The following is a 21,662-nucleotide window of genomic DNA, read 5'->3' as shown; positions in this document are numbered from 1 at the left end:
TTTTTAGGGGGGTTTTAGCCGTAGCTTTTGTGTTAACGTATAAAATACAATTAAAAGCTTGTTAAGGCACAGCAGGGCGATCTGTATCATAGGCACGTATTGAGAGATGCGTAAATCAATATTTCATTAGTAAATCTATAGCTGGGAATGTTAGACTGCATACAGCAGCTACAAAGGGTGCATTGGTGCTCATTCGACGAAATTTTGGTGTTTTTTTTCTATGGATTGGGTTAATTCACAATTCCTTCTTTGTTTTGTGTCAAACTTAACGTCTTAAAGACACAAACTCATCTTACCATGGGTTCTTCACAGGCTTGGTTATGCACGTATATCTCATGGTGGACTGAGTGATACTGAACTACAAATGGCAAGATGGAGAATACCTTCTTCTAAAAATTTTAAGGACAATACTAAGACCACAACCTCCACAAAAAATATTCCACACTCTGTTCAATTTAATGATGTGTTTGGAAAATACCACGTTGGGAACTGGTATGGCACAGGCCACCACTTTCATGTGAGCACGCCTAAATATTTCACTCCCTAGCTGAAGACCCCTAACTGAGAAACCATTATAATTATTAACTTATTTGAGAAACTGTGCACTAAATGTCATTTTCAAATGAAGGCCATGTCTTTTATTTAGCCAAGCAAAATTATATATCCTGCTATGCAGACAATCAGAGTAGACACTGATGTTTTGAAGTGTAATTTGACAAAAAAACATCAGTACCCTTAATTTTGTCCTTTACTGATGTTTAGTTGCTTTAAGTTTTAATTTGTAACTATATTTATGTTAGAAAGTTTCAGGTATGAAGTGTATGAATAATGTTAGAAAGTTTCAGGTATGAAGTGTATGAATAAAATTTCATTTTCAATACAAAATATTCTGTTTTGCCAGTGTTCAGTAATATCAAGGTAAATATAGAATTTATTACAAGAGAACATAGGAATATTGTTCTGATTACCTACACTTTAAATATTTATTGCAACAACTCAAGTACATCACTGCAACATCTACAACATAAAGCCAACAACATCAACTTCTGATCATCTCTTTCAACTCGTCCACCATTTTGCTCCGATCCACTGTCCTCTCTTCCCGGGATCCCACGCTCCTGATCTTCACTGTTCCCGCATCCAGTTCTCCGGATGCCACAATCACTGCGAGGGGGATTCCGCTCTCCTCACAATGCTGCATCTGGTTGAGCATCTTTGGATTCTTCTTGTACGACATTTCTGCCTAGATACAAAAAATAAGATGCTGTATCCTGTGTGTGAGGGCTTTTTTTTAATTTTAGAACAGTTATTTAAATTAAGCTGCGCCACACTTTTTCGAAGGACATATTTCAGATTCACCTAAATGTTGTTTTGCATTTAATACTCAGACTACCTTAATATTTGCGTTCCAAAGTTCGTTTATGATTTTCATTTTTTCTTCCACGAACCCTTTTTGTGGGGAGGCAACAAAAACTTGAGTGTCGTTTGTCCTCGTTTTCCCTTTCTCTTTCTTAATATTTGCTTCTATAATGGAGAATATACGTTCCACACCTATGCTCACACCAACGCATGGAACCTGACACCACAAACACAGTATGTTACTTCTATTTAATCACACCCAGCATTGCATCAAATGACTTACAGATTTTCCTTTTGGATGAAAACTTCCCACCAATCCATCATACCTTCCTCCACCAGCAATTGACCCCACACCCACAGTTTCCCCCTTCACCCTTTCTTTGTTTGCATCTTGATTACCAAGCAATATCGCTTCGAAAATCGGTCCAGTGTAATAATCCAAGCCTCTTGCAAGACTCAAATCAAATTGGACCTAAATATAAGATGGAAATAATTAAACGTTGTAGGAACTTGCATCATACATTCAAACTTCAAGATAATTTGTTTACTTGTTCTTACCCGGTTTGTGACTTGAAACAAGTCCAAATATTGCAGCAAAACTTTCATGTCCGTCAAACCAGCAAGTGCTAATTTGTTTTGATTCAACTCTTCATTAGATAGAAGCTTTTCTACCAATTGCAATCCACCTAAAGAAAAAGTGAACAAGATGTTCCAATTTAATGTAGAAACATAAATGTATAAAACCATTTTAAATCTTGATGGATCTCCAACTTCAACCCTTACCAGCCATCTGCACGTAACTTCCAATCTTGTCACATGATTCTTCTGTTAGACCTTTTTCCAACATTTCAGCTTTAACATCAGACCAAGGCAGTTTATCAAGCTTGTCTACAGCAGAACAAGCTTGTCTGAACTTATCATCTGGACAACCACATACAGCGAATATTCCATCTAAAATTCTCCGATCGTTGACCTGCGGTATTGCAGTATATACCCATTATAAAAGCTAAACCATCTGCTAGATTTTTCTGTTATTATGCTATTAATTATTTCTGCTATTAATTAACGTACTTTTAAACATTGTTAAATTTATAAAATTATAAACATCATGTTTAAAAAAACCTAAAACATAATCACAGACAAGTAACATACTTTGTAACTCCTAACTCGTAAGCTGGCAGGAGGTGTATGAAACAGAACACCCATGTTATAACGAGTCGAACGACTGTAGTTTTCCAGCCACGAGAGTATAAAGTAAGTTATATTCATTTGTTTAAAATATGCACCAACTTTTATGACGAAATCCCCAAGTTTTAGCTCGGACAGAATTTCTGAAACAATTCTCAAGCACTCGGCATCTGGTATCATGGGATCGTAGTGACCAGCTATGTCAAAGTCACACTGCAAAACAAGGGTTAGAAGAATAAACAATAAAGGGTTGGGTGAACATTATGCATCACCATCTGACTGACCTGATAAAATTCTCTATACCTTCCCCTAGTCATTGCTGGGTTGTCACGTCTGTATACTTTCGCAATGTGATATCTTTTGATGGTTTGTATGTTATTCATTGCCATGTACCTTGCAAACGGCACCTGTGTATACATGTATTAAACACATTAATTTTTTTGGTATATTTCATCAAAACTTACAGTTAAATCATATCGTAGAGATAGCATTTCACCTCCTTGGTCTTTCAGATCGTAAATCAGTTTGCTGTCTTCTCCGTATTTGTTTGTTAGTGTTTCCTAAAACGATATTTTTACTCGGCATAAGATTTTAAATACGACATTGGCCATTAATGTACTGCAAAGGTCTAAGTTTTGTTAATTCAGGTTTGGGCAAACTTAGAGTTACAAATGTCAACTACTTATACGTATACGTAAAAAGGTAATTAACGCACTTGCATATTATGTGCAGAGCAGAGATACACAATGCCCGTGTGGCCGTGTGGCGTACCACATACGCAGTAAATGTTTAATTTTATAACGTTTTTTAACAAAGTCAATGTTTTCTCTTATTCCTTAATCCAAAGACAAATTTAAGTTAGAACACCACCATGCAAACAAATAAAATAACATTGGAATTTCTAACCTTCAATTCGAATACAGGAGTATCGATGGTGGATGCTCCATGACGCTTGAAGCATCGAACTACAGTATCAAACACAGTCTCCCGAATTGCCATTTGTTTAGGATCATAGTCTCTTGTTCCTTTTGGTGTCTTCAATGTGAATTTCTGAGCTACAGGTTCTGTTCCAATCTGAGCTTTCAGTGCCAGCAACTTGGCCACTTCCTCATCAATCTAAAACAATGATATAGGTTTGTGGCAGTGTTAATAGAATATTGGTGAAAAAAGTTGCGTTTTTAGTCGCCATGTAAAATATTTCACCTCGAAAATGCTTCTTTCTGCTTTAAAACACAGATTTTGGCAACGCTGCAGGCAGGCTTTCGTGTTTGGATGCAAAAAACTTTTTACACAACGAATTACAGAATGGCGTACACAGTAAGAGGTCATTTTTAATCTACATCTAACAGTCTGCAAAAGAATTTGAAAGTTTTGATCAACATTACCTTTTGTTTATCACATTTCTCAGCTTTCAGTTGACGAACAATTTCACCCTGCTTACGAATTTCTTCCTTTATTGCACCACAATCCATGGTTTTTAAAGCAAAAACTAGTCTATTTGTTATGTACTGCAATTTTCACATTGAAAATTTAATCAAAACACTTATTTTCACAAATCAAGTTCCGAACATACCAAAATCCAAACTAATACCCGAACAAAATCTTTTTAGACTAATTATATCAACATTTTTTAATGAGTATTATGTGACAAGAATAAAAGAGATAAAAGATAAAATTACCACCACTAGGTAGAACAAAACAACATAATGGTATCTTTCAATGGTACAAGAACATAAATAACAGAATTTTATGTTGTTTGTGTTAGGGTTTGCTGCCACAACCCCCTGCTTTGTTACAACCTCCAGAACAGGAAGCTTCTTCGCTCTTTGACAACTTTAATTGTTGAGTAACTTTACTTGTTTTGCCTATCCCAAGTTTGGGTTTGCCTTTGTTTAGACCCTCGAGCAGAATGCAAGCTTTACATAGTTCGTTGGATGAGATATAGCCGCACCGAACGCATTTCAGTTGACTTGGTAGTTTAACGCCTTGACAAACTGAAAGCATCTCTCCAGAGTGAATGATGTCTATTATTGTACTCGGTCGAATGGATTCAAGGTCTTTCAAATAAGCTCGCGCATGCCCACGGTATGCATCTGGTGAGTAGATGCACTCTGTAGAAAAGTAATCAAGTTTTTTAAAGTAAGCATACGCCACGATTTCTTTTTCGTAGGTGTATTTAAAAGGCTTGACACGAGGTATCCCACTTGGATCATCACCAGTGATAATTGCAGTGCAACGCTTTAAACGGGCAATGTCACCTCGTAAAATGTTCATTAGGATCGTTTCAGCAATATCATCTGCATTGTGTCCGGTTGCGATCTTGTTTACCCCTAGCATCATAGCTCCTCTGTCCAGAGCCTGCCGCCTAAACACCCCACAGAACGTGCAATTGTTTTTCTTCCCTATTTTCTTCACAATCGCATCCATGGTCCAACCATATAAAGTTTCGTATGATAAAACGGTGAGAGGCAGGTCATATTCTTGTTGGTTTCGCTTCACTGTTTCAAGGGAGTCATCTCTATACCCAGTGATGCCCTCGTCAATCGACAAAAGTCGCAAATCTAATCCGTAATTATATCGCTCATTGAGCACTTTCAGTGTATGTGCAAGCACAGTAGAGTCTTTACCGCCAGATGCACCGATGGCTACAATTTCTCCCTCCTTAAACAACTTTCCAGTAACTATGGTGTGGTGGATTTCACTTTCGAACGCCCAATAAAAACATTCCTTGCATAAAGCATGACCAGTTTTCGGACGCTTCAGCAACGCTTTTTTATCGTTACAAACATGACATATTATCGGCATGATAACGTAAATAAGTTTCTAAAAATTACAATCTACAACAGCTTTAGACTTGGTAAAAATGTAAATAAACTATATAAAAGTTCACTAAATGAGTTATAAGTCTATACTAAAATAATAACAATAATACATATACTAAAACACGAATTAGTCACGATTTCAACATAAAACAATATAACACATAAATGTTTTAAATTAAACACATTACCCTTTATGAAATGACTGATGTAATCACATTTACAAATCGCGAAATATTTCACGTGTATGCACTGTTGATGATGTAATCCGTAGTCGCTGTCTACGCACGTGACCCAGAACTCGGCCATCCGTAAAGATATACACAAATCTATATCTTTCTATTTAACTTTGGTATTTTTGCCGTGTGTATGTAATAGTTAAAATCACCCAACTACATATCCTTTTTGGATCAGTTAATTGAGACAATATGAACGAAGCACTGCCGGATGATTTTGATGTGATTATAATAGGAACAGGTATGCGATTATCTTTTCAGGCAGCAACCATGCTAACCTGACTGTTTTATATAGCCTATATACTTTTATTTTACATTTTATGTAACAGATCTTTTTGCCAGCATTAGTTTAACTGTATGAATAAAATTATTTCCTTGATTGAAATCTCAATAACCCAATAATAATTGATACAATAAAACACAAATGGGTATAGATGTGTTTGAGTGAAATATCCTAATTAGCATAATTGTGTGTCAATATAGGATTGCCAGCAGCTGTTGTGTCTGGAGCATTATCCCGGGTAGACAAGAAGGTTCTCCATCTTGATCGAAATGATTACTATGGTGGAAGTTGGTCTTCTTTTAACATAAAATCGGTCGAAACATTTCTTCAAAATCCATATGATAGTGCAGGTCAATGAATACTTTTGGTACCATGGTGATTTTATTGCTCAACTTTAACCAGACTATACCTGGTTTAAGGGTCGAGCAGCTAACACTAGGTCTATAATACCCTTTTTGCATGGTAAAAAGTTAATGCGAATAACGATCTGCATTAACTCGTCATATGATAACTCGTTAACCGCGTTATTTTGCATGGTCATTGGTTTATGCGCGTATCAACATTGAGTAAGCTTACTTTACAGCAATATTATTAAATCTAGTTTATAAAATAAGTTTTAATACTTTATGGTGCTATTACCAATGAAAACCTATAAAATTAATACCCGAAAAAGATTAGGCTTATAAAAGTAAAACTGTACTTTCACCTTACTTTTCTTTACTCGCTTAATGCGAGTAACAACCAACCTCCTACAGCAGATGACACGCTTATGACGTTATGCGTGTTAACTTTGTTTTTGCGAGTAAATATGCGAGTACTTACGCGCATGAAAGTGACCATGCAAAAAGGGTATAAGTGTCTTTTGGGAAGACACAAAACGGATATAGTTTCAATTCAGTGAGCACAAAAACTTCTTTCAAATTGCATTTAGGACAGAAAAAAAATGGAGATTACAAAGGTGGTAACTCATAAGTGAGCATGAGGTGCCTTACCACACAACACCAGGATAAATAAGGGAAGATCAATTTTTCAAATAACTAATTCTTTCCGATGTTAATATCATGTAAAATGTAATCCAACTTTAATAATGTTAATTCTGAACCAAACACCATACACATTTTTATATAATATGGTATTTTAAGACACATATACAAAGAATACACATGCATATGCATTATTGGATGCATAATTTTTTTTATATTTTGTTCAACTTAACTATGATTTGCCATGATTGTTTAAATTTATATTCTATAATATTTAAATAAAGATGGTGAAGAAACAAGCAACATTGAAGTCTCTGAAGATGAAGAATTTGTTCCAATTTTGCAAAACAAAAATTTTATCACAAAAGCAGAATACAGTTGCTATTTAAAACGCAGGTCAGTGGTTAATTAAAATTTCTATTGATGTACAATAAAAAATGGTCATTGGTAGAATTAACTTGTTACCATTTATACGTTTTAGTGAAAAAAATGAAGAACCCGCCCAGTCATCTTCACCATGTGTGGACACCTGTCAATCAGACGTAGTCGAACAATCCTGCGCTTCCAAACCAGATGACAGTCTTAAATCTGGAGAGACTCCTATATCAGAAGAGGTTCAAAAAAGGGAAGAAAGCCCCAAAGTGGAAAACTGTAATGATCCAGCAACCCAGGGTGATGGTGATTCAGTGGAGAAGGAAAAAGAATTAACGCAGGAATTGGACAAAGCTAAAACTAAAGAAAAAGTTGATGTTTCTGAAGTAGTTAAACCAAGATTTCCACTATCTGAAGATTTCTACAAACAATGGAGACATTACAACTTAGATTTATCTCCAAAGGTAAACTGGTATTTTCAAGTATATATATAACATAACTTGCTATATCTGTTTTAAAATTCATGGCAGAAGCTATTAATGGCTAAGTGGTTAGTGCACCTGCCTCTAACCCAGCGGTTATTGGTTCAATGCTCGATGCTACTACCATTGTTGGGGTATATACATTCACCCTGTTTTAAAGAATCATTCTCTTCAGGTGATGTTTTCTCGTGGATTGTTGGTTGAACTTCTTATTCAATCGAATGTGTCGCGATATCTTGAATTTCGAAACGTCACAAGAACTCTCACCTTTCTTGATGGAAGTAAAGAACTTCAGCGCGTCCCATGTTCACGTGCCGATGTTTTCAGCAGCAAGTTAGTTTTCATCCTTAAAAACTTTAGAAACACTTTTTTTAAAGGGTTAATTCGCACCTAAATCTCAAATTCTATGGCATGCTTCAAATGAAGTATAATATACTAAATTGTAGAATTGTTAAAAACTTATACTTTTATAACAACTGTGTTTTTCCCAGGTTTGTGAGTGTGGTCGAGAAAAGGATACTGATGAGACTTTTCACGCTTTGTGCCAACTACAAAGATCATGAGCAAGAGTACCAAAGCAAGTTCTTTTTTAATCACCAAATATAAAAAATATCAAAAAATATTATTTTATCAAAAAATTCAAATTTGCTTAAACAATTCAAATTTCAGTATATACACAAAAATACCCTATTTGTAGCTTACAAGGCTGAACAGAACTACATTTTCAAATTTAATTATTCATATTTTTCAAAAATATATTCTATATATTTCCAGACTTTAGGGAGAAAACTTTCATTGAATTTCTTGCATCTCGTCGATTAAGTTTGAAAGCTCAACATTTTGTTCTTTATTCGATTGCCATGGTTAGTGAGACCACATCAACACTTGATGGACTGGCTGCCACACACAAGTTCCTACATTCACTTGGTCGATATGGCAACAGTGCGTTTTTATGGCCAAGTTATGGAGTAGGAGAAATACCCCAAGCATTTTGCAGGTTTTTAACATTTTTATTGAAATTTTCAATGAATTTAACTTTTTTATTCATTTTTTTACCATGAATTTTGCATTTTTATTGAAAATAAAATTGATATTTTTATTTGTTGAAAATTTTTAAATATTTTCCACGAAAAAAACATAAGAACATTTTCCAGGTTCAGTGCTGTATTTGGGGGAACATTTTGCCTGCGACGATATGCAGTTGGTTTTATAAAGGACAAGACAACAGGCAGATGTACTGCCATAGTGGATAACACTGGTTAGTATTAAATCTTATTAAAGTAAAAACATGACAAATATGTTACAAACAGACTTTCCGGATAATGAGCTTCCGATTATCTTACGACTACTGAGCACCCAAATTAAGGGGTATATATATTATTATAGAAATTTTTTAGAAATTTTGTAGCAAATATATATTGGTCTTATGATTTTAAAACAAAAACTTGCCTTTACGTATTTCTCTTCATTTTTACGCAAAGAACAAATAAATTGTTTTTTTACGTAAAAAATGAATGTAAACCTTTTTGGACCAACTGCTAAAGTCCTAAATACTCTTGTACTGAGAAAAATTCCCCATATTTAAGTATGTGTTAAAGTTTAGGTCAGAAAAGGCAAACATTCGGCACCTTGCACAAAAACTAGTGGCTCCGGTTACAAATGTATGGCTACAGTATACAATACTTTAAACCTTATTAAATGCTTAAGCTATATCTCACCTGATTCCTTTGTTTCAAATTTGAAAAATTAGCAGTGGCCCAGAAAATAATAAGAGGGGCCTTCTAAAAAAAACTTCCTTGTAAACCCGGAGACCCCCAGTTAAATTATAATTAAACCTGCAACAGGTCAGAAGATACGATGTGGAACTTTGATCCTTGATGATTTAAATCTTCCTCATGGAGCAAACACAACATCCACATCATCAGTGGATCGCGCGATCTATGTTATCGACTCAACTGTTTCCAAATCTGATGCAGAACAGGTTGAATTTATATTAATTTTAATTTTTTTTGTATTTAAACCTAAATTTTTATTATAAATACAAATATTTTGCACAAATACAAGTTTTTTTTTATAAGAATTGAGCCTTGTTCTTGATCCGGTGTATCATGATGTCTGATTTGTATAAACACTTTAAATATAAAACAGTTTTTTGTTCATTTTCTTCTCTAACTGATGATTAGGCCTATACTTTCTAGTTATCTTTAAGTGTGGATGCATAGTCAGTGGTACCTCAATCCCTGTTAATACAATATCTAGTTAACCACTTGTATGTGTTTCATTATTGTCACCTAGTTTTCTTATTTCACTCCCCCACCAGTGGCGAAGCCAGAAGGGGCTTTAAGGTTTGCGACCCACTTTAAAAAAAAGTTGTTGTTTTTTTGTAAATTGAATCTCCCTTCTTATTTTTTTCGATTAAAATGCCCTTTTTTAAGTTGAAATCCCCTTTATTTTTTTAGATTGAAACCCCCCTTATTTTTTTAAATTGAACCCCCTTATTTTTTATTTTAAGTTGAAATCCTCCTTATTTTTTACAATAAAACCCCCCTTATATTTTTAAAAATTGAACCCCTTTTTTTGTTCGGGGTGCGCCTCTGCTCACTACCATTTACAATACCTTTTTAAAACCATATTTTTAAAATCATCCAGGTATCTCTGGTCACCATCCCCCCAATGTGCGACAACCCTGCTGTTCGACTTATTGAAGCGGGACCACTCTGTTGCGTCTGCCCAAAGAATAATTGTAAGCCTTTATTTCATTTTTGGTTTATCACTATAGTGGTCTTCTATTGGGTACTTCTTATTAAATATTTAATTTAAAAAAATTTTGCAAAAAAAATGTCAAAATGTACAAAGAAAAATTATTTATTACCTTTTTATTCGGTCTCCCATTAAATATGACTTTACAGTAAAAGCATTCAAAATCTATTAAATAATCATTTAAAAATATGTTACATATGTTACTACAGATGTTGTGCATGGGGCAATGGAAAGAACTGATGACGTCACTGATTCTCCTAAAAAGAGATTCCAGGCAATGGAGGAAATTGTGTTTAGTGGAACTGCAAATGGTATGTAAATCTAAGACAATGTACCTGAGAAAAGTTTCCTATTATGCCTAGGTTCTTAAATTACCCAAAAAAATAATTTTTAAATGTATTTTTTTTAATTACCATTAATTTATTTTCCAAAAATTATTTTTTTAAATTGTCTTGTACTGGGTATCCCCCCCCAAAATTTTTTGTTAAAATTTGTTTTACAAATTATTGCACAAAAAAAAATTGTGAAAAACAACCTAAAAAATTGCCTTTTAAAAAAAACGTAAAGAATTGTCTTAATTTAGATGAAACCAACATTAAACCAGAAGTTGGTGGAGAAGACAGCCAGTCACGAAAACCAGTTATTTTATGGTCGTGTCACTTTACCATGACCGACACTAACACTGACAACTCCACACTGCCACCTAATGTTATAACCCTGCAAGGACCACGAATGGATCTTGGGTTCGATCGAGCAATGAACGAGGTTGGTTGTGGGTGATTTTTTGAAGTTTAATGTTTTCTTTTGTTGGTTAAATTCATTATTGCCGTGGTAATTTATAACACTTCAAATCAGTAACATTACAATTTAAATCTGAAATCTAAAGTCTTAACCTGTTTGTTTGTTTTTTTACCACTAAAAACCTTAATTTTGTGTGCTTAAACGTCCAGAATACTCAGTTAAAGTTGGTATTTTATTTTCACCCAAACTGTTAGTTACATTAAACTCTCATGCCATAATTTTATTTGCTAAAAGAGTTAAACACCAAAATACTTAGTTAAAGTTTGTACCTTATTTCAACCCAACTGCAGAGCATATTTCTTCACTGCAATTATAACTTTAGTTTTCGACAGAATTTTTTTTTTTATTGAAATTTTTTTCTCAGGCTCGTGAGGTCTTCCTGAGGATTTGTCCTGGTGAAGACTTCTTGCCACGCGCTCCTGATCCGGAGGAGATTGTTTTTGATGAAGGATACAACACAGAGAACAATGACACCATCTCTCCTACTCCGGAGGATGGAGGAGGGGATTATGTGGAGGAAGAAGAGGAAGACTTGAATGAGGTAGGTTGAACAAATATGTTGAACAATTAAAACGACTTGATTTAAATATTTAAAAGTTTAGTCTTCTGTTCAGAGGCATATTAAACAATTTTATTGTTTAAAATTTTGATCTTTTTTTCTAATCAATGATGTCACACAGGTTGTAGGATTAAATGTTTATTGTTTACTAAGGTAAAATATTGTTAAACTTGGTTTTGATTTGTTACATTTTTTAATAAAAACAGCATCTTCGGATGCATAAAAAGACATTTTAAAACTTTAACTCACTGCCGTAAATTTCGTTGTCTGTTCAGAAAATTGCGTTTTACTATTTGGCACAAATTTGGGTTGAGTGCAAGCACTATTCCAACCTTCCACATACCGACTACATCGTTTATATCGTTACGTTCGCCCACACTGTAACAACTACATGTGGTGTTATAACAACGGTTGTTTGGCTGCAATTTCCATGTTTTCGCACTGACTGTTCATGGCATTGTGGTCTTAAATTTTGGGCCCAAAAAAACTTTTCAGCAATTTTTGTACGTCGTTTTACTTTAGCCAGCAGCAGAATCTCATGAAATGGCACAAAATGCACATGCCGTCCAAGATGCACTACCTGTACAAGAAGAAGACGGCGCTGACCATAACGCCCAACAAGCTAATGAAAATGAAATGTAACATAAAGAATGCAAACTGCAATAACGTAACATGAAATAAAGAATGCAAACCGCAATAACGTAACATGAAATGAAGAATGCAAACTGCAACGTTTATTTCACTACATGTCTACACCTTAGTGTCTATGCATGGCCAATGGCGGAATCTCAGTCACACTAGTGAATTGCAACCCCACCAATTATTCGGTGTACAAACCTTCAATCAAGTACCCTTCTTGCAACTTTAATATTATCGGCAGTTTTATTATAAAACGAAATCTGTTTTACTTGTTTTAAATTAATTTATTTATTTAAAAGAATTCTTCTGTTTTCTTGTACATGTAGGAAACTGGTGCTTAAAAATGTAATCTGCTACATAGTGGTTTATCAACCGCTGTTGACTCACAAACCAATGTCGTGTCCATATAGTCATGAGAAATTGTTTGCATGCTGTACATCGACTAAACATAAACCCGCAAGCGGCACCTGCCCGCGTCTTACCGATGCTATCAATGTACCGTCGTGATTTTATGCCAGACTGCTTCCACCTACGCCATGCTAATGGTTCTCCCGCCGCAACGATGCTCCCTGCAATAACAAACAACAGGCGGAGTTAATTTGAAATAAATTTGACTTGTAGCGTCACTATATACGGGATCGAAAATACGATTCTGCATGGCGGCCGACTTCCGAGCGCCGTCATTACATTCGCTTATTATTTTCGATCGAAGCTCGAGAGCAACCAATGTCACCATGATTATGCACGCACCTCTAAACGCATGTGTATTACCTGTCATTTTAACGTGCTGTGGCCGACTACATGTTGTGTCGTTTTTTTCCATTATGATAATTATAGTGGTTCTGATTACGTTCACAGATTGCATGATATACAATATTACTTATATACACTCCTTGTGTTTTTCCGAACAACTTAAAAAAGTCTCTCGTCATCAGAAACATTCTACGGCAACAAATACCAAAGGGTTGTAGTCCCGAAAAAACAACCTATTTTTCGTGTTTCTGTCCCTTCAAAATTGCTTTCTAATGTCGCCAGATAACGTAAACAAGCAACAAATTGGATAAAAAGAACAGTAAAATGAGCAGAATCGCATTTCAGCTTCCTTATCAGACTCCATTTTGTTGAAAAAAGAGTTTTAGTTTAGACCTTGAACACAGACTGGTGAGAGTTCAGATTCCGTGATTAAGTTGGAAATGCGAAGTTTGTTGATTCCGTTGTTATCATTCTCCTGGATCGTTTTTCTCATCGATGCTGTACAGACGATTAGTTCTATTAGTTGAATAAATTCGAGTAATGAGAAAGTTTCTAATTGTTACTGTTTCGTGGGATTAGTGTAAACCCTTATTGGCAAAATAGAACATCGCCCTAAGCCTGGTTCCAATCCTTACATGGCTCTCCCACGCTGTTGGTGCAACAGCCGAAGTGCTCTCATATTCAAAGCCGGAACTATCGCAAATTACCAAAGTGAAAAAAATTTACCGCGGTACACATGCCATGACCTTGTCGTGGCCGGTTCAGATTTAAAATCGTGCCAGTGCCCCTGAGTGGGGTGGTCGGTCGTGCCACGCGGCTTCGAAATTGCTGGAATGGCGTATCTTGATTATTTTTGTTTGCCAGAAAGTATATAATTTGAGCCGACCTTTCACAGAGACATCACATCATCTCGGACGGTGCAGTAGTTCCCATAAGACAGTTGTTTGTTGGGCGGTCTAGTTGTTACAACTACTGCACCCGCAAACGTTTGGTTCTTTGGTGCAGATACAGTTAAAGGATAAAGTGTGTGGTTATCGCAGGGCGTATTTCGCTGATCTTCACATGCGAGGCTCCTAGAATAGAATAAAAGGTTTTACAATAAACTTTTGTACGTATAATAAATTTAGATGTCGCAAAGCAGGTCGATATCCACAATTACCATCAGTATATTATAGATTTTGGCTTTTATCCACGATCTCGTGCTGCGGAAAAAGTAGGCTACACAACAGGTATATTCACAGTAATTAAATATGTATATACAGTATAAGTTATTCAAATAGGTTAGGCAGAGTATAAGATACATCGGTTCATTTGTATCGCAGGTTTGGGTAATTGTTAAAAGCACAATTATGAGGTAACATGGTATAGTATGATGGGGGAAGATGGAACACCTTTTCGTTCCAGTTTCTCGTCGCATTTGGTAGTAAACAAAGAACATTCAAAGAATTGTAAAATCGTATCCTCACGACTCTCGTTGTTAATTGTTTAAAACCCGATCAGGATATTTAAATATAATGTGCTAAAGGTGTCCCATCTTTCCCCTTTCTACTATATCTGTTTATTCTATTGTTTATTCTATTTTTTTCGCCCCATTGAGTAGTAAACGAAGATTATTCAAAGAATTATAAAACCGTATTCCGACAACTTTCATAAACCGTTGTTAATTGTTTAAGACACGATCAGGATATTTGAATATATGCTTACGGTGTCTCATCTTCCCCCAACCTACTATATAGGCTATCATAGCAATTTTACCCATTTCTCAACAAATATAATACCAGAAATATAAGCTACTGTAACGCTAAACCGATATATTATTTAACAAAGTTTCATTTACGATATAATGTATTCCCAGTGCGTAATTACCGTTTCATTTAAAATAATTTTACCGGCTAAATATTTCATCGCAACATTTGTAGATTTTTTTACTGCCGTAACATGAACGAAAGCCATGAGGAAAACGACACAATAACGGCTCGTAATGGAACCGGACTAATCTTCTCCAATTTCCAAGCTCATCAATTCTGGATTGCGTTTGTTGTTATAGAAAGCGCGATGCTGTTCGTCACAGCTTATGTTCTCGTAATGCTGCTGTACGGCATAATTACTAAGTAGGTGAAATACAGTAATATTGATATACAGTTGTATAGTATGTCATATCTTTATTATTTTTGCATATTAAAAAATCTTTGTATTTAAAAAACATACAGGGTGGGATTCTTTTTTTTTCTCGTCCCATTTGGTAGTAAACAATGATAATTCAAAAAATAGTAAAAAATTATCCTCACGACTCTCATAGATCGTTGTTAATTCTTTAAAACACGATCGGGATAATTAAATATTATGTGCTAAAAGTGTCCCATCTTCCCCCACCCTACTATATCATTGGCAATTTTTTACTGGGTGGGGGAAATATGGGACACCTTTCCATTCTTTTTTCTCCCCCATTTGTTAGGAAACAAAGAACATTTAAATCATCATTAAATCGTTTCTTCACGACTTTCGTAGACCGTTGATAATTGTTGTTTAAAACACGATCAGTATATTTGGATATTATGCGCTAAAGGTGTACCATCTTCCCCCACCCTACTATTGTACCATAAACCTTAAAACCGCATTATGTTTTTCCAGCGGTTCTATATGTAAAAGTTTGAGGAGAAGAGCTTCAACTTCAAGATCAACGCTCCGCAGTTCTCTAGTGGTTGCAGTGACGATTTACTCTGCTGTAACATTATGCAAATTTATATTAGCAGAAATCGTGGCCTTTACCGAAGCGTTGTTGGAAAACTGCTCCATTTACGCGAAGGCGAATCGAGTTATTCATATATCAGGTATGTATATGTAACTTGCTTTACCCTTGCGTGGCGGGAAAACGACAGCCGTTATAACAAGGTCGTTCTGTTGTATACCCCTCGTTCTAGCTTCGAATTATCACGTATGTACATTGTGGTTGTGTTTAGACAACCGATTAGTATCCACTGGTTGAAGAAATTGCCGTTGAGTGTCTTGCTCAAGGACACATACGCCCACAACGGTAGCAGCGAAAAGCCATCAGTTCATCACCTATATGTCTCTTAGTAAATAGCTGTCAAAGCTCGTTTAAGAATGACAGATTGTGGCTGCTTGTTATACGAATATGTAACCACATTCTATGTGTATGGGGACAAACAAAATGTTTGGCTTGCAAATAAATGTTGTATTTGTTTGGGTAAATATATTTTAGTTGTTGCTTTTGATGCTGACGTGCATTTTGTCCTATAGGTTTTACTTCACTTGGAGTTTTCTTGTGGTTACGACAGAGAGTTCTTTATAACATGCCGCAACTTAAGCATCTTGCAACAACCTGTATTACATGGTAAGGCGTAATACCTAAGTATGCGGAATTGGAAGCGAGTGGCTCGAGGCTGGCAATATTTTCAAAATGATTAATGCGTTGTTTACGACATTATCTCACGTTGGTTAAAATGCATGGCGTACGTCTAGTGTTTATTTTAAAACACCATTATCCTGTGTCTAACACAAACACGTTTACCAGGTGGAGCAATATTACTTTGTTTGTTGTCGGTCTTGCTGCAGTGAGTGGAGTCGTGTTGGTCATTAATCCCTTTAAGACCACTACAGGGTACTGGTTGAACAATGGTCGTTGCTTCCGTGCTCCTGAAGGTCTTTCAGCATCCGCATCTATTGGTGTCATGTCATGTATTGTCGTTCAAGGTGGGGACTTTAATGACATAAATGAAACAATACTAGCAAATATGGTATTGTGGGGTAAGATGGGACACATTTCTTTCTATTTTCTCATCCCATTTGGTAGTAAACAAAAAACATTCATAAAGTCATTAATCCGTATCATCACGACTTCCAGCATATACTGTTGTTCACTCTTTTTAAAAAATATTTTTGAGTTTTAAGTCTTTTAAATTGTGTATCAATCGTATTTGGCAAATTACTTTTACTGTCGCCGTCGCGAAAATATGACACAAAATGTCTGCGACAGACATAATATTAATCCTAACTAAATTTTAGGTTCGCTTCTTGCCCTCTTTATAAGAATCGTCGGCAAAAAGCGATTTCGAAAACATCGGGTTCGAAATCCCAAAATGCAGAAGAGAACAAATAAGACTCAAGCATTGGTAAAGCGGTGTTGTGCCTTGACAGGTATTTGTATTTTCACGGACCTCTCGTCACTCATTGCCATCACTTTTTTGAAAGGACACGTCTCCGAACTGGTGGGTAATAATATTAAGTCATAACATTGTGTGTTCTTATTTAAAACATGTATTTTGAAAATCTCAAATAGGTATAATTTCGGTTTGAAAACATAGGTTACGGTGCTAATTTTGGACGTTGACCAATTCATGAACCTGTGGTTCGCAATTCTCTGCTTTGCTCAATGGAAAGACCTCGTGTTCCCATGGAGACTGCTGGTTTGTTCGGGTTCGGCGGCAAAAGCAAAACGACGAGAGAGCTCCAGCGGCACTAGCGCCGCACCTACAGCCGTAACAGCTAGTGTATACACCAACCATTTTGCGCTGAACACCGTAAAGCGTCAGAGCGTCGTGTCATGCGTCGAGGTGCAACGTCACTTGCCAATTAAGGGGTCGCAGAACATCTAAGTTCTATAGAAGCTATTCTGTACATAGAGAATTGTAGAACGTGTTTAGACATGGCCGTAACCTGCAATAAGTGGTAGCCTATAGTAAAGTTTACAACGTTATCTATAAAATTTCGCCACTACTTCATGGTCTACACATCGCAAGTGTGTGTTTCGCTCCAAACATTTAAATTAGAACTGTATATGGTTCTAATTGTTCTACTTAATCTTTATTTCACAGAATACTGGTTACAGCGTTTTGATTTAAAATTCAATTACAACATGACAGTTAACACACCAGCAAAGAACAGAACAATTTTGGGAATGGTATAAATATACATTATATTCAGAAAAACTAAGAAAATCTGAATTAAATGTACAGAAACACTGTGGAACTGTTTTTAAAAAATAGAAGAAATTAAGAATTACAGCAAATTAAGAATTAAAAAATATAATTTTTACCACTCTACTTTTTGTTCATTTTTATCAAGAACTGACCAATTAGGAGAAGGCGTGCTCATTGCTAACCAATTAAAATCATCAACATTTTGCCAGTTGTTTGTTGATTGGTCAAGACCGCTAAGTTTAAAATGCGAATCAAGTTCCGAGTAATTGAGGTTATATGGGGTGACTCTGATTTCTGTGGTGTCTTCAATAATCGCCCTGCTCGTCACATGAAGATAAAAGTCTGTTCTTTTTGTATGGTGGACTCTCAATTGTTGGCATCCAGTTGCTATTCTTGAATCGGTGCATCTGGTTCATTGGTTAGGAATTTGTCATTTTTTGTCAGACATTGATTGGAATATGGTTTGGATATATTTTATTAAAAAATTATGATTTAAAGATCTTATGTGTGGCAGTGTGGGTTTATGTGTTCTTGGATAAGACACTTAACAGTTGCTCTAACCCAGTGGTCAATAATGGGTTGTTTAAATTGTCAGCCATACATAAAAGTAATAACTATTCCCACCCAAATAATCACCCACAAAGTTACATACGTGGTAACCCGTAGCCTAGCACGAGGTGTATGAAATAGAAGACCTGTGTTATAACGATTGTCGTTTTCCGGCCATGCGAGGATAAAGCAAGTTACATCATTCATTCCTTTAGCATGCAACAGTAGAAGACCCCACCCATACAAAATACCTGTCAACGAACACGGATCCAGATACAGGTCCGATTGAGATGACACATTCCTGTACGTCACTGATGTGAACTGTTCCTGGTGCTCCTCGCAAACGAACTGTGCAGTTTTTAAGATTTGATATTGAGACATCACATTGGTTGATTTCGTTTTCATTCATTTCAATGGTTTCACCCATTTTATCCTTCACTTGAAATTCTTTGCACAGTTTCGCCATCATTATTTCACCAGCTGTTTTGACAGGTTTACTGGTAGTTTCAACTGAAAAAATGAGATTTAGGGGCAATCTGGGCAGTTAAAAAGTAAGCCTAATTTTCTCAATACTTACCATCTGGTTCAGTTTTTCGTTCAGCTTTTTTTGATTTAGATTTAAAAGCAAACTTTTTCTTTGGTATCATTTCCACTCTTTTTAAATCGATCTTAGCTTGCAATTCGGTCAATTGAGATTTTGCTTTTCGAGACTTGTACTTGGGCAGAAACATTATCGAGTCACTGAAGAACTTTTGAAGGCGAGAAAAGGAAGCAGTGATAGCATCAAAATGATCAACCACTAACAAACGATCAGTTTTCTCAATACCGTTGCAAAGAAGCATCTCTTCCAACAGAGCAGCCTCTTTTTCAAAGTTCTGGGTAAAAAAATCCGATTTTTCTTCTGTTACTTTTTCGCTTTCTTCTTCTTTATGTTTTTGTTGTAAATTTAATACTCGAGACTCGTTTCTGTCCTCCAGTCGCTCCTGGATGATCTTAGCCATCCTTTTATCATGATCAACACCTCCAATCACCATGGACTCTGCTGGTTTATTTGACATACTGCCTGCTTGGTTGATCTATACAAAAAAAAGAGAATGTAAAACGAAAGCAGCATGAATGCAGTAAGAAAACTATACAAACATGATACAATATATGATTGACAGATATTCAGAAGATCAATCACAAAACAGTCAGCACAACAAAATAGCATATTATCACAAATCAATTGGAAGCTTTAGCAAAATATTCAGCAGGGGCATCAACGTAATCGGAAACAGTAAAAAATGTTGTGATATTTTCTTGCACATATGTCAGAAACTCATTCATGTAACCGACCAAAACAGCAACATTTTTCTCACTCAGATTCGTATAAGACAACATAGAACCAATACGAACAAAAAATCGCAAAAGGTGAGGAATACCAAACAACTGGCACACTGTCTTGTCTGGAAAATTTGCAAGCAACTCATTATATTGTGGCCTTTCAAACTTGTAAAGTAATTGTGAACCCAACATTGCGTTGAAATATTCAGTTATTCCAAGTTTTAGTTCTTTAAGTGCGCTGTTCCTTTCAGAGTTTTCACTATCAGTGTTTTTCTCAACAAAACTGGCAAGGATGTCTTCAACTGTTACCGTGGCTGGGACCTGATAGATTTGCTTCTGCCTTGTCACCAAGTCCCAGTCATCAACTAATATTGGTTTCAATTGATCAGGAATTTGGATATTTATCTCCACTTTAGCAGTGTATGCTTCTTCTGGTTCCACTGTCGGATCGATCCGAGATTTTTTCTTTTTCGGCTCGACAGTGGACACAGGAGAACTTTCGAATTTTCTAGACTTTTCCAGTGCATCTTTTTCCAATTTTCCCGGTTTTCCAAGTTTACCACGTTTTACTTTATCTTTACCATGCTGTTTCAATAGATCCTTCTGCTTTGTGAGATTTGCGTCGTTAAACTTTAGCACTCTTGCTTCTGGAACCCACTCGTCCCAATGCTTATTCCAACCATTGTAATGAATAAGATAAAAATACGCCTTTCCATTCTCACGGACTTCTGCCTTGATACATTTGGCTTCGTACATAAGAGGCCCGTGAAAACACAAGACTCTTTCACCGTCTGAAAACTTCGCAGCTTTTGGCGCCATCTCTTGAACCTTACTATGCAGTAATTTCTGTTAAATGCAAGGTATTTTAAAATTGATGGACAAAAAATAGGTTCATACGACATAAAAGTAACGCAAATTTTAGTTTAACAGTACATAAACAAAACAATAGATGAACAAACAACACCATTAACTACAGATATAACTTTGCATTAAAAATAACAATTTGCAACGCATGAATAGGCAGCTTGAATTAACCCAAATTGTATTTTAATAAAATTCTACTACAACATACGCTGTAAATATTTGGGGACCATTTCGAATAAAACGTTCGCACATCATCCTACATGATTGTACTAAGTTGTGTAAATTTAGTTTTATTGCAAAGCATGATGCTGTGTAAACTTCTTAGCCAAAAAAATTACCCAAAAAGTTCCACATAGTAGACTGGGGTAAGATGGGACATGTTTACATTTCGTTCGTCACAATATAAATAAATGGTATCCCGCCTTACCAAAAAATATATGGAAACTCATGGAAACTAGTGGTATGAAACAGAAAACCCATGTTATAACGACTGTTGTTGCCCCAGTACCAGAGTCGTATAAAGGGGTATTTCTATGGCTCTGCCCAGTACGCGAAGAAAAGTAATATATCTACACCCTTCATTTTCTGCATGTGATTGATGTGAACCAATTGTCCCACCATATTTTTTCGACGTGACTAATGTTTCCCAAAGGCGGCGACTTGAGTCACAGCACTGGACGGTAATAATTTGCTGTGACAACAATCACTTTAATGCAAAATCCCCTTATACAAATTAAATGTAAAATCAAGTT

General features: G+C 35.8%; 7 protein-coding genes across 13 annotated transcripts in view; 3 read left to right on the top strand and 4 right to left on the bottom strand.

The window, feature by feature from the left end:
* The window catches only part of LOC100178194 (PGAP2-interacting protein), a 6,467-nt gene extending 5,582 nt beyond the window's left edge, over nt 1-885 (top strand). Inside the window, exons 12-13 of the mRNA XM_026840530.1 lie at nt 313-810; nt 846-885. Of these exons, the coding sequence (XP_026696331.1) occupies nt 313-547 (235 nt within the window). The 3' untranslated portion in view covers nt 548-810; nt 846-885. The remainder of the gene's footprint in view (nt 1-312; nt 811-845) is intronic.
* A 28-nt stretch (nt 886-913) lies between these two features.
* Nucleotides 914-4,064, bottom strand: LOC100185889 (histidine--tRNA ligase, cytoplasmic-like). 2 transcript variants are annotated; one of them, XM_018817534.2, is made up of 10 exons: nt 3,751-3,914; nt 3,454-3,663; nt 3,012-3,107; nt 2,832-2,954; nt 2,650-2,760; nt 2,143-2,332; nt 1,918-2,045; nt 1,643-1,831; nt 1,394-1,576; nt 914-1,243 (listed from the first exon to the last, which is right to left on the bottom strand). In XM_018817534.2, exons 1-10 carry the CDS (start codon nt 3,874-3,876, stop codon nt 1,040-1,042), a joined length of 1,560 nt encoding a protein of 519 aa, XP_018673079.1. In that variant the 5' UTR covers nt 3,877-3,914; the 3' UTR covers nt 914-1,039. The 2 variants fall into 2 exon arrangements, with proteins under 2 accessions (XP_018673079.1, XP_002125799.1); XM_002125763.5 differs by lacking the exon at nt 3,751-3,914 and adding an exon at nt 3,933-4,064 and having other exon boundaries at nt 954-1,243.
* Nucleotides 4,056-5,505, bottom strand: LOC100183519 (cytoplasmic tRNA 2-thiolation protein 1). The gene has a single exon (XM_002125702.4). It carries the CDS (start codon nt 5,350-5,352, stop codon nt 4,309-4,311), a length of 1,044 nt encoding a protein of 347 aa, XP_002125738.1. The 5' UTR covers nt 5,353-5,505; the 3' UTR covers nt 4,056-4,308.
* Nucleotides 5,506-5,708: 203 nt separating this feature from the next.
* On the top strand, nt 5,709-13,370 carry LOC100179618 (rab proteins geranylgeranyltransferase component A 2). Of its 6 annotated transcripts, none has more exons than XR_003397550.1 (15): nt 5,709-5,843; nt 6,086-6,235; nt 7,153-7,264; nt 7,350-7,704; nt 7,898-8,055; nt 8,214-8,299; nt 8,497-8,719; nt 8,877-8,980; nt 9,567-9,703; nt 10,372-10,465; nt 10,692-10,793; nt 11,066-11,247; nt 11,648-11,824; nt 12,365-12,540; nt 12,575-13,370. XR_003397550.1 is itself a non-coding variant. In XM_026840532.1 (15 exons), exons 1-14 carry the CDS (start codon nt 5,795-5,797, stop codon nt 12,482-12,484), a joined length of 2,049 nt encoding a protein of 682 aa, XP_026696333.1. In that variant the 5' UTR covers nt 5,709-5,794; the 3' UTR covers nt 12,485-12,506; nt 12,575-13,370. The 6 variants fall into 6 exon arrangements, 5 of the variants coding, with proteins under 5 accessions (XP_026696333.1, XP_026696332.1, XP_026696335.1 ...); XM_026840532.1 differs by having other exon boundaries at nt 12,365-12,506; XM_026840531.1 differs by having other exon boundaries at nt 12,365-12,514; nt 12,549-13,370.
* Nucleotides 13,371-13,850: 480 nt separating this feature from the next.
* LOC100181940 lies at nt 13,851-17,995 on the top strand. The gene is made up of 7 exons (XM_018817736.2): nt 13,851-14,463; nt 15,154-15,345; nt 15,866-16,065; nt 16,496-16,589; nt 16,770-16,948; nt 17,261-17,463; nt 17,560-17,995. Exons 2-7 carry the CDS (start codon nt 15,173-15,175, stop codon nt 17,848-17,850), a joined length of 1,140 nt encoding a protein of 379 aa, XP_018673281.1. The 5' UTR covers nt 13,851-14,463; nt 15,154-15,172; the 3' UTR covers nt 17,851-17,995.
* Nucleotides 17,996-18,031: 36 nt separating this feature from the next.
* On the bottom strand, nt 18,032-19,807 carry LOC100178006 (tubulin-specific chaperone C-like). The gene is made up of 3 exons (XM_002125295.4): nt 19,301-19,807; nt 18,975-19,233; nt 18,032-18,581 (listed from the first exon to the last, which is right to left on the bottom strand). Exons 1-3 carry the CDS (start codon nt 19,779-19,781, stop codon nt 18,287-18,289), a joined length of 1,035 nt encoding a protein of 344 aa, XP_002125331.1. The 5' UTR covers nt 19,782-19,807; the 3' UTR covers nt 18,032-18,286.
* LOC100175686 (mortality factor 4-like protein 1) lies at nt 19,799-20,990 on the bottom strand. Its single transcript, XM_002125241.4, has one exon. The coding sequence runs from the start codon at nt 20,863-20,865 to the stop codon at nt 19,945-19,947; it is 921 nt and encodes a 306-aa protein (XP_002125277.1). The 5' UTR covers nt 20,866-20,990; the 3' UTR covers nt 19,799-19,944.
* Between the last annotated feature and the right edge of the window lie 672 nt (nt 20,991-21,662).

This window comes from Ciona intestinalis, chromosome 2 (assembly GCF_000224145.3).
Source record: "Ciona intestinalis chromosome 2, KH, whole genome shotgun sequence".
NCBI classification, from domain to species: domain Eukaryota; kingdom Metazoa; phylum Chordata; class Ascidiacea; order Phlebobranchia; family Cionidae; genus Ciona; species Ciona intestinalis.
This window is presented reverse-complemented; position numbering and strand designations above follow the sequence as displayed.

What these genes read in the sequence shown, in the direction of transcription:
- LOC100185889 (XM_018817534.2), bottom strand. Translation starts at nt 3,876, where the DNA reads ATGACCTCTTACTGTGTACGCCATTCTGTAATTCGTTGTGTAAAAAGT. An exon ending in GGTATAGAGAATTTTATCAG is followed by an intron (nt 2,761 to 2,831) that starts GTCAGTCAGATG and finishes CTTGTTTTGCAG; the next exon opens with TGTGACTTTGACATAGCTGG. An exon ending in TGTTTCAAGTCACAAACCGG is followed by an intron (nt 1,832 to 1,917) that starts GTAAGAACAAGT and finishes TCTTATATTTAG; the next exon opens with GTCCAATTTGATTTGAGTCT.
- LOC100183519 (XM_002125702.4), bottom strand. Translation starts at nt 5,352, where the DNA reads ATGCCGATAATATGTCATGTTTGTAACGATAAAAAAGCGTTGCTGAAG.
- LOC100179618 (XM_026840532.1), top strand. Translation starts at nt 5,795, where the DNA reads ATGAACGAAGCACTGCCGGATGATTTTGATGTGATTATAATAGGAACA. An exon ending in ACTTAGATTTATCTCCAAAG is followed by an intron (nt 7,705 to 7,897) that starts GTAAACTGGTAT and finishes CATTCTCTTCAG; the next exon opens with GTGATGTTTTCTCGTGGATT. An exon ending in TCGATCGAGCAATGAACGAG is followed by an intron (nt 11,248 to 11,647) that starts GTTGGTTGTGGG and finishes TTTTTTTCTCAG; the next exon opens with GCTCGTGAGGTCTTCCTGAG.
- LOC100181940 (XM_018817736.2), top strand. Translation starts at nt 15,173, where the DNA reads ATGAACGAAAGCCATGAGGAAAACGACACAATAACGGCTCGTAATGGA. An exon ending in GCAACAACCTGTATTACATG is followed by an intron (nt 16,590 to 16,769) that starts GTAAGGCGTAAT and finishes CACGTTTACCAG; the next exon opens with GTGGAGCAATATTACTTTGT. An exon ending in GTCATGTATTGTCGTTCAAG is followed by an intron (nt 16,949 to 17,260) that starts GTGGGGACTTTA and finishes ACTAAATTTTAG; the next exon opens with GTTCGCTTCTTGCCCTCTTT.
- LOC100178006 (XM_002125295.4), bottom strand. Translation starts at nt 19,781, where the DNA reads ATGTCAAATAAACCAGCAGAGTCCATGGTGATTGGAGGTGTTGATCAT. An exon ending in ACGAAAAACTGAACCAGATG is followed by an intron (nt 19,234 to 19,300) that starts GTAAGTATTGAG and finishes TCATTTTTTCAG; the next exon opens with TTGAAACTACCAGTAAACCT. An exon ending in GGATCCGTGTTCGTTGACAG is followed by an intron (nt 18,582 to 18,974) that starts GTATTTTGTATG and finishes CCAATGAACCAG; the next exon opens with ATGCACCGATTCAAGAATAG.
- LOC100175686 (XM_002125241.4), bottom strand. Translation starts at nt 20,865, where the DNA reads ATGGCGCCAAAAGCTGCGAAGTTTTCAGACGGTGAAAGAGTCTTGTGT.